We start from the raw sequence: 10,008 nt of genomic DNA on the forward strand, positions 1-10,008 counted from the left end.
CCTCTGCACTCTTAGTAAACGAGGGTGGACACAGGAGCACATTCACCAGAGATGTGGCATGTGCTGCTAGCAACAAGTCCTGCTTAGTGCTATAACATATTGAGAAGTTTTTTTTTTTTTTGCGAAAATGTGTTAAGTTGAGAAGTTGGACAGATTTTGCCTCCCAATACTAGGAGCCTAGGAGCATTGTGGGTTAACCTATAGAAAGAGTGTGCTGAAACCATTGGCCCTTTTCTTTTGTAGAGTTATTCTTCTTTTGCGTTGAATTGTTGCAAAGATTCGTTGGAGTACGTAGGCGAATGAGAGTGGAGTAACGATGCAACATCGGCTGCGCAAGAAAACCACAAGGTAGGAGACTAGTATAGCAGCAGAGATTCACCGGAGTAGGGATGACACTGCAGGAAAGCAATGATAAAATGACCTCGCAGCCGGTGATTGACCTAATGATGAGAAGTAGAGCTAGAAATATACATCTTCTCGAGTGATAGGGTTGAAAGAAGAAAGAAATGCCATGTAACATAATAATCCAGATAAAAATAAAAAGTCATTTATTGTTGACTTTTTTTTGCGAACATTCATTGTTGACTTAACCATCACTGTCTTATTTCATGGCAATGCAACAAACCATTTGTAGATGGGAACTTGTATTTTCATTACTACTAAAAGTAAGTTTGTACATGTGGTAGTCATGCTCATCCATCCCTCCTCCTCTCATCCACAGCCGACACGCATCATTTCACCTCACCCCATTCGACGGCCTCTCACAATGACATGCTCCACACCCTAAGAACCGCTCAAACAAACTAAATTTTTGTTTCCCGTGTCTATTCTATGAAGTAGATAGTACAAACCAAGTACCCGAAACAACTAATCATAGAATTCTCTATCTTCCTTTTTTTCTTGTGCTAGAAGGACTCTAACCTAGATCATGTCCCACTTGACACGGTCATTGGGCTTGTTGTATCCAATGCCGTGTCATAAATCTGCGTTCATATTATTTTCTATTAGGTATCAAAACAAAAAAAAATTGACAGACACACTATTTTTATTAATGTTAACTACTTTCAAATTAAATTGAGAATTTAGTTGGGTGACAAGTAGATCAGTTAGAATATTTCAGCTCTGAAGTACTTCATCGTCTTGTGCAGGGGAGGCGAATGAGGCGGGGTAAAAGTAGGATCGTTGCAACTGTTGGCGAAGGAGAGACGTGTATGTTTATATGTGCCCCTCTTAATTATGACACCAAAGAGAGGCGGCAAATACGCTACCATACATACCCGACAATGATGAAAAATGCATCCGATATTCTCCAATGTTAGGGAAGGGCCGACAAATACACATATGACGACACAACCACATAGAGAGGACTATTGAAAGAGCCAAGAAAAGGATGATGTCTAAGAATATATATAAACTATGAAAAAAAAATAGAGTGTACACAATGATCTAATCCCTCCGCACACTAATATTAGACTTTCTAAATCACTAAAGTAATGATTTAAAACGTCTTATAGTATTAGTTTATAGAGTGAGTAAAAAGCAAGTGAAAGAGTGTGATGTTTCTTGAATTTAAAACCAGACAAAAGTTGCACATCGCACACGCATATGGTTTGGTCGTTCCATTTACTAGATGACTCGTTGCTCCAATGGCGCAAAGGCCGAGTGTAGGCCAAGTAGTGAAAGAGTGAGCATATATCTCTTTTATCATGGTTGTCTTAAAAGTATACTACACAACAGTCTAAGCAACAAATTACCAATAGTTAAATGCACAGGATGGTCTTAGGGGATTACATAAGATCCAAAAGTATGATAAACACAAAAGTCTTGGTAGGCATTTATACTAATATTAAGTTATATAACAAGGAGCTCTTGCAACTTGCTTGTATTGAGTAGACAATCAGGCGCAGTCCCTTGGAAGTGCATTTGAAGCTGAAAGCATATGCTTGCCCTTTGTTCATCTGTGCCTGACAGAAGAAGTTGCTCCAGCCTTTAGTGATGGTGGCCCTTTTGTCAACACCCTTGATAAAAGCATGTTGTGACAGCAGTAGTTCCATCTCCAGTAGTGATTGGCAGTTCACCATGGTCAACATCCATGTGTGGGAAAAGGGAACCCGTAGAAAAGGGAATGCTAAAGTACTGAAAATAACAGTAAAGGTTAGTTATTGTATGAAATAGGACAGAGCAACTGCAAAGGATTACCATTCTTTTGCCGTGTGTTGCAAATGTCTCTGTCATGTGGGGCACATAGTAGCGATTGCAAATGTCTCTGTCATGTGGCACACATAGTAGCGATCAGGCGTGGTGGTGCTGCGGATGATCTTTCGCAGTCTACGAACATTATGGTTGTAGAGCTTAACTGTGTTGTCCCACACAATGTGGTGATTAAACTCATCTAAGTAGTGGATGCAAGGCTCACCTATGTTAAATTATATACAGTTATATCGTTTAGCAGTTGTTGCAAGAGTTGTTGGAATGAGAAGAGTAATGTAGCCATTACCATAGAGAATGTACTTTCCAGACTTTAGATGGATTTTCTTGCCTTTGAACTTCCGGATTGAGCTTGCTTTGTGTGGGCGATGAATATACTCGAAAGCTGGCATGACTCATTGCGCCGATGGCGCAAAAAGCATCGGCCAGACGAGTCTTCAAACCATGTGTATGTGCTAGTTTAAGATATACTTTTATCTCACTGTATGGTATCATGACAGATGAAAAGGAAGTAATGACATTACTTATAATAGCATACATTGGTTTGAGAAAGCAAGTTGTAGTAGGATCAGTCTAAAGACATAAAAAATTGAACACTGATTAGATCATAAGCAAATAGAAACTTAGTGCTGATACATAGTGTTTGAAGAGAACCTAGTGCTGATCTGCAACAGAGGGAAAAACATCCAACAGATACATGAAGATATCTCTTTCTGCACTACTGCCCCAAAAGCACACTTCATGATGGTCTTACCAGCACACAACCAATAGTCATACGTACAGGATGGCCTTAGGTGGCTTACATACGATCCAAAAGGATGCTAAATATAGAAGTCTTGGTAGGTACTTATACTAATATTGAGTTATAAAGCAAAGGGCTTTTGCGATCTGCTTATATAGGATAGGATAGACAATCATGCACAGCCCCTTTGATGTGCACTTGAAGGCGAAGGCATAGGCATGGCCTTTCTTCATCTTTGCCTTACGAAAAAGCTGCTCCAGTTTTTAGTGATAGTAGCCCTGTTGTCAACACCCTTTATAAACGTGCCGTGACACTGGTAGTTCCGTCTCCAGTGCTTATTGGCAGCTCACCATGATCAGCATCCATGTGTGGGAAGAGGCTGTTTTTAGAAAAGTGTGTCCTAAAGTACTACGGATGAGGATAAAGGTTATTCAGAGAAACATAAGAAAGTATATGTGAGAGATTACCATCCTTTTGCCCAAGAAAGAGCATCGCCTTTCTCCCAACAAAAATGAGAAGGTAAAAAAAGACACCTTGCGACACCATTAGCTTTGAAGGCCCTTGATATAACATGTTGATATTGGGTTTTTCTTTAGAAAAATTCTTGTCCCCACATTCCAATTCCCACGAAACATTCAAGTAATGTCGGACTCACAAAATTAGAAATATTGAGATAATAAAAATAGCAGAGTAACACAACACTTGCAGGGTAAAGAGGAGCTCATCTAGAGCTTAGGCCCTCTTCCCGCCATGTAGGCGCAGGAGAGGAGTCTTGACACCGCTCATGTGTGTAAATCTCATACTACTTCGACTGCATGTGTGTAAAGATTTGAGTGCCTAAAGGTTATTGAATTCACTGAAACGCTACCCTTCTCAAGGTGTGATAAGTGGGTTGACAATACATCTCTTGCATCCTTTGTTCAACGTTTCAGAATATGTTTTGCTGGTATCTGGTATATGGCGAGGAAATCGAGGACTTACAAAACGCATAGCTGGTATTCTTAATTGCCCCGTTTAACAAAAAAGAAATAGTTCTTGCAAGGAATGTGTTATCATCAGAATGAAATCTTTGTTACCTTAACTGCATGGCAGCAGAGCAAGCATGTGTTCTCGAAATTAGCACACTCACATATCAGTTCCCTCCCTTCCGCAACAACTTCCACTTTGTACACACCCCGCACCACTTTTCATGTTTCTCTGGATGGTATCGTCGCACGAAATAAATTTTTCCCTTTACTGACCTCCTCTACTTTGTACTGCCCTGCTTCATAAACATAATTTCGCCAAACTTTTCAAACATGGCTCGTGTGTACATATCGCTAGCGTGCAACTCCAGTGGCGTGTTTATTTTCATTACGGGGGCTAGCTGCAAGTATAGAGGACGCATTAGTTTCATGATACAACAGCAGGAAGTGAGGATATAGGAACAGCATATGTTATTTCAAAAACTTACTATCTTTGTACGTCTCTCTTCATACTTCTCACCTGCTTCCCTATCAAAAAGAAGTCGCAACAACAGTGTGTCAAATTTATTCATTTCTCTTTTCATTGACGCTAAATGTTATGTCCGATACATCAGCCAATTTGGTATGTGATGGTCCATTGAAAACAGTGCTTACCGAGCAGGAGCAGCCACATAGTATCCCTAGAATACAGATTGTAATAGACATATGCTTCTCCAAGTGAATTAAAGTGGCTTCCTACCGCAGGAACTACATATCTTCTCAATGTTTTTTCAAGGCACTCATTCTGCCAGCACATGGGGGACGTTCATCAGGTGCATGCCCAACACGCACCCTGCATAATTTAGAAATATGTAATTGAGAAACGTGTTTCAATAAGTATATTCAGAAAATACAAAAAATTCTGCACTTAAACTATGATTGCCTGCCATGCTTACCGCGAACCACAACATAGATCAATATGGTTCAGAGAATAAAAACATATATAGTTCACTCAAATTTAAGGTATGTTCGAACTACAAATACAGTGCCACATCCGTATACCTCTTGGTCCAGCCAGGCGGCTGAGGATCGTCCTTGCCCATCGATTGCTCTGAGTTCGGCGCCAACAGGGCCATCCCATTGCAAGCGATGTTCAAATATAGTTGTACTGTCAGGTGTCGGCGCCGCATCGCCCACATCACCAATGCTGGATTCGGCGGGCCTGTGTACCACAGCTTGCTTGGCTTCACTGCGCAGTAAAGAGCCGTCGGCGGCGAGATCCGTCAAGGGAAACCTGTGGAAAAGATGCGAGCACACTAATAAGCTGCCTATATAGTTACAGCGGCCGACACCGGAAACAAAAAGGGGTTGCAGCAAAACATACCTGTGAACCGGATCTGCTAGGAACTCGAATCCGTCGCCTCCCGCCTCCCGCCGCCGCCATCACCATAGCTCCGAGCTTCTCGCGTCGTGCGGTGCCCGAACCGGGAGCAGGCAAGCTCGTCCATGCCATCGCCGCTCTCGCACAATATGCCTTCTTTGTCTTCTGTGCTGCTTCACCTAATAAAAATATGTAATTTCAGTCCAGATTAATTTCATGGGGCACTGAATCATTTAAGGAAACTTTCAGGAAGAGAAGACACATATTCCAGTTCAGCTTCTTCTTCCTATAATGTTATTATTTCGGAAGTGTGTTCCTGATCAACAAAACAGTAATCATATGTTATTCAGGAAGAGAAGACACATATTCCAGTCCAGTAGCACGTTTCTGACAGCATAAGCATTTCTGACATGTTTTTATTTGGAAGCAGATGTAGCAGAATCCTAGATTGCTAGTCCACTTCTATATCTAAAAGAGCCTGAAGAGAGACAGAACCTAGCTAGATATGAGGGTGGGTGTGATTACGCATTCCAAGACTAAAAGGTAATTAACTGAAGAAGTATGGAAAAAAAGGAAACTACCACAACAAAAAAGAGAACTAATATCAGAATGATCCCTACCCCTCCAACACTGAACGCTTCGTTGTATTATGCAGAGCAAGCTGGACACTCACCCTTCTGATAATAGAGACTATCCTCTAGGAGGGACTCCGCTTTGGAAGTGGCACTGATGTATGGAAGAGAAGTGCAATGATCTGCAGCAGAAAACGCACAGGATAAATAAAATTTTATGAGCTCAATTTCAGTGTATAGAGAATACTTTTAACTGTTCAGTTATATATAACTATAAACCAGTCACACTAATTATAATTGTTCATATTAGCAATCCACACCTAGAAAAAAAAATTAAACCCCATCATTATTGTCCAAACCCATTGGTTCCTCATTTGATTTTTAAGATCAAAGCATGGAATGATTATTTTTCATATTAGTATATGATAACACCAAGCCAATAAACAATTTAAGAAACCATCATCTTCCCCAAACCCATAGCTTCCTTCTCTTAATTTGAAAATTAAATCATGGATTACAACCATCATCGTCTGAACCCAACATGTACAGTAGAAAAAAATTAAGGAGACGATAAGAGGCAGGGAAGAGATATCACCATTGCAAGGCACCATCTTGGGCTCAGTGATGGCGACAATGACATGTGCTCCTTGCTGAGGTTATAAACTGTCAACCAAATAAACTAAATGCTACATGTTACTGCACTTAATCACATTTGAGTGCCAAAAGACAGTTCAAACCAATTAAAAAACTGAATACAAAAGGGAACTAGAATCAATTGAAAAATGGCATTTTGGAGGAGGTAGTTAGATTAATGATACTTGCTACTGAACCATGAGAGCTGCTATGAAATCAAGGGTGTGACTTGTCTCATTTTGTACATTCAGGCCATTGAACATTGCAAAAAAGAAAAAACTTGATTTATCGAGCAAAACATAGGGGGGCAGTTTTGGGATCCCGCTGCTTGCATCCCTGATCCTCATGTTGTTATTTACAGATGTAATTCACACTATTCGGGCCATTGAACATTGCAAAAAAGAAAGAACTAAGAACGCAATAGAACAGCTAAAAAGTAATTAAGTATGCACACGTACACTTACAATCTAGGCAGATTAGGGAGAGAGAGAGAGCTCACCTTGTTCTTAGTCTTCCTCTTGTATTCTTCATTCAATCTGCACACATAAATCAAAAAGTTAAAATCACATTCTCAACGAACCAGGGAAATCAAGGGGCAAAAAATAGGGGAGAGAGATGCCGAAGCCGTAGATGTGCAGTCTAGGTTGGGGATGGGGCAGACGACTCGTAAGCAGTGGTAGGCAGTGATGGCCGACTCCCTCCCCAGTCCCCCTGCTCCTCAACACCCACCATGAAACCACACCAGACCTGCTCTCCTATTGGGGCGACTTGTGCTGGCACTGCGGGCGGCCCGTGGGCGCGCAGCCACTGCAGGGGGTGGCGGAGCCGGCGTGGCGCAGGAGGAGGCGATGCGGCGGATACATCGTGGCGCGGGCCGGACGAAGCGGAGACGGTGCAGGTGCGCGCGCGGGGGCCGGCGAACTTGGCACGCTAGGACTCGGCGTGCGTCTGCGGGGAGGTGGAGCGGGCGGGCGGGGCAGAGCAGAGGACACGCGTCCGCGGCAGGGAAAGGAGGGGCACGTGAAGATGCTCGGGGGCGTGCGGCGGCCGGAGCTTGCCGAAACCGGCCGGCGTGGGTAGGGGCGATGGGAGAGAGAGGGGTTAGCGAGAGAGAGGAGGGCGACGAGGAGGGGGAGGCGAACGGGACAGGAGGCAGCGGCTAGGGTTTCTCCACGGGCGGGCTGCGTTTTATATGCCTGCTTGTGAAATGACTAGAATGCCCTTGGCGGGGCACGTAATTTAGAGGCGGTGGCACGAGTAATGTTCATAGCGATTTAAGGCGACGTGGAGGCCTTGGTCCTGCCTAGCACTTCTAAAGGGTTTATAGGTTAGATAGCAACGCCCGATTTCTCTGCCTGTGAGAATAACTGCCATGTACTCGCCCATGTTGATTTTGCATGTCATCTGAAAGTGTACGAAAGTTCAGACAACCTCCAAACCTAAGTTCTGAGTTTCTTAACACAAAAAAGTGCTAAAACTGTAGCAGCACAAATGTACAGAATCAGTAACAACAAAATCCGGGACCACATAAATTTCAAGAAAAAGGGCTTTTTTTTTCTGTACCCCACAGTAACCACACACATCATGCAGGATGTGCAGGCAGAATCATCAGTAACTACAACAAAATATGCAGGCAGGCTTGAACAAAAGGAATGCACGGTGTCTGGTTATTTCAGACTGAAAACCATGGACTTCATCATCAGATTAACAAAGAAACAGAACACTGATTGCACATTACAAAATACTACGTAGCTTATTGCTAAGCATACTACTAGTCCACCATTCATCATCGTGCTACTCCAGCCCATCGGCGTCCTCCCTACAGCTTCCTTGGGTTGGCGGACTTCCGTTTCTTGTAGCTCTGATCGGTGATCACCGTCTTAACGGCGACGTTGTCGGAGGAGCCGGCGGAGGACGGACGAGAAGGCGGGATGGTGGCGGCCGGGCAGGGAGGAGGGGTGGCGGCGACCGGGGAAGTACAGGCCGGCGCCACTCCTGGTCCTAGAGGAGGAGCTGGGGGAGCCGGGAGCTTCTCGATGTGGATGCTGAGGGGCACACTGTCGCCGGACAGGAAGTCTTTGGGCACCGGCAGGCACTTGACCTCGCCCGGCAGGCCGCCGGACAGGGAGCTGCTGCACACCAGAGGCGACTCCAGGGTCAGCCTGCAGCCGTCGCTCTCCACGGCGAGCTTGCACGCGAACTGCGGCGCGCCCGGCGCCGTGCCGTCCGCCCGGACGCACACCAGCGACACGGCCGTGGTGGCGCCGCGCTCGCCGAGGGAGACGAGGAAGAGGTTGCGGTGCCGGTCGGCGCCCGCGGCGGCGGCCACCGCCTTGTCCTCCTCGCCGACGAGGATGTGCCAGCGGCGCGAGAGCGGCAGGCTGAGGTTCCACGGCTGGCCGTAGCGGACGACGATGATGGGGCGCGAGTGGTCGGGGCCGGAGATGTGGTCGAGCAGGTCCTGGCGGGAGCCGACGAAGCCGCAGCCCCCGATGCCGGCCGCGCCCGCGCGGTCCGGGCAGCAGCAGGGCGCGTGCTGGCACGCGCGCCGGTGGTCGGCGGCCTCGTGGTACACCACGCCGCCGGCGTCGCAGCCGTAGCGCTCGTAGCCGCAGGGCACGGTGGCGGCGGCCGCGAAGATGTCGGCGAGCGCGGAGTGGACGGCGGCGCGGCCGCCGCAGGCCTCGGCGTGGGCGCCGCGGCAGGAGGAGCAGACCAGGTGCTCGGCGTCGCACTGCCGGCCAAGATTCATGCACACCAGATACGCTCGGTCACGCCGTGCCAGATTCAAGAAAACGGAAAAATGAATCTTGGAGAAGAGGGGCGGCCGGCGGATCTCACCTTGAATATGGGGGGCTTGAGGGGGAGGCGGCAGTTGTGGCAGTCGAGCAGGTCCGCCCGCAGGCCGACGGTCTTGCCGCCGGCGAGGATCTGCGGCTCCGCCATGGGGATGGCCTCCATGGGCACCACGGCCACGGCCAGGATCCCCTCTCCGCCGCCGCCGCCGAGGCCCATCTCTCCTCTCCTCCCCCACCAAGATTCAGTCAGGCGGGCGGGCGGGCGGGCGGCTCTCTGTTGGCACCAGCAGCGGCGGGTAGCACTCAGGCGGGCGGCTCTCTGCTCTGTGTACTGGCGCTTGTGAGCGAAGGTGAGGTCAAGGGGGTTAAGGGGTATGGATCCGATCAAGATGGTATCGGGTGCGAGCCCCGTCACAGGAGGTCTGGTGGGGTCTCTGATGAGATGGGGCCGTGCCCATAGCCAGATTTTGACGGGTTCAGACTTTGGGAATAGAAGTTGTTTTTACTTTTTACCATCCACCTAACCCAACCGCATTCACCCAACTGCAACATTCAAAAGAAATCTGCCATTCATCCGAGAGCTCGGGCATCAAGGAGACTCAGAGCATCTCCAGCCGTTCCCAAGGGGCGCGTAAAATCGCCGCCTGGGAATAACTGGATTCTCAGTCGCCGATCCCATGACCGTTCCCAGACGCCGTCTAAATTAAAAAACAACATTCAATAAAGTTCG

General features: G+C 46.8%; 1 protein-coding gene and 1 long non-coding RNA gene across 3 annotated transcripts; both read right to left on the bottom strand.

Annotated features, from left to right (window-relative positions):
- Positions 1 to 3,992: 3,992 nt before the first annotated feature.
- LOC119282582 lies at positions 3,993 to 7,606 on the bottom strand. 2 transcript variants are annotated; one of them, XR_005138793.1, is made up of 8 exons: positions 6,980 to 7,606; positions 6,443 to 6,510; positions 5,949 to 6,029; positions 5,279 to 5,454; positions 4,957 to 5,188; positions 4,570 to 4,747; positions 4,404 to 4,443; positions 3,993 to 4,316 (listed from the first exon to the last, which is right to left on the bottom strand). It is a non-coding gene; the product is annotated as an uncharacterized LOC119282582 (long non-coding RNA). The 2 variants fall into 2 exon arrangements; XR_005138792.1 differs by having other exon boundaries at positions 6,443 to 6,526.
- Positions 7,607 to 8,119: 513 nt separating this feature from the next.
- On the bottom strand, positions 8,120 to 9,613 carry LOC119278810 (putative E3 ubiquitin-protein ligase SINA-like 9). The gene is made up of 2 exons (XM_037560150.1): positions 9,322 to 9,613; positions 8,120 to 9,214 (listed from the first exon to the last, which is right to left on the bottom strand). Exons 1-2 carry the CDS (start codon positions 9,493 to 9,495, stop codon positions 8,300 to 8,302), a joined length of 1,089 nt encoding a protein of 362 aa, XP_037416047.1. The 5' UTR covers positions 9,496 to 9,613; the 3' UTR covers positions 8,120 to 8,299.
- Between the last annotated feature and the right edge of the window lie 395 nt (positions 9,614 to 10,008).

The sequence above is a fragment of the Triticum dicoccoides genome, chromosome 3B (genome assembly GCF_002162155.2).
Source record: "Triticum dicoccoides isolate Atlit2015 ecotype Zavitan chromosome 3B, WEW_v2.0, whole genome shotgun sequence".
NCBI lineage: Eukaryota > Viridiplantae > Streptophyta > Magnoliopsida > Poales > Poaceae > Triticum > Triticum dicoccoides.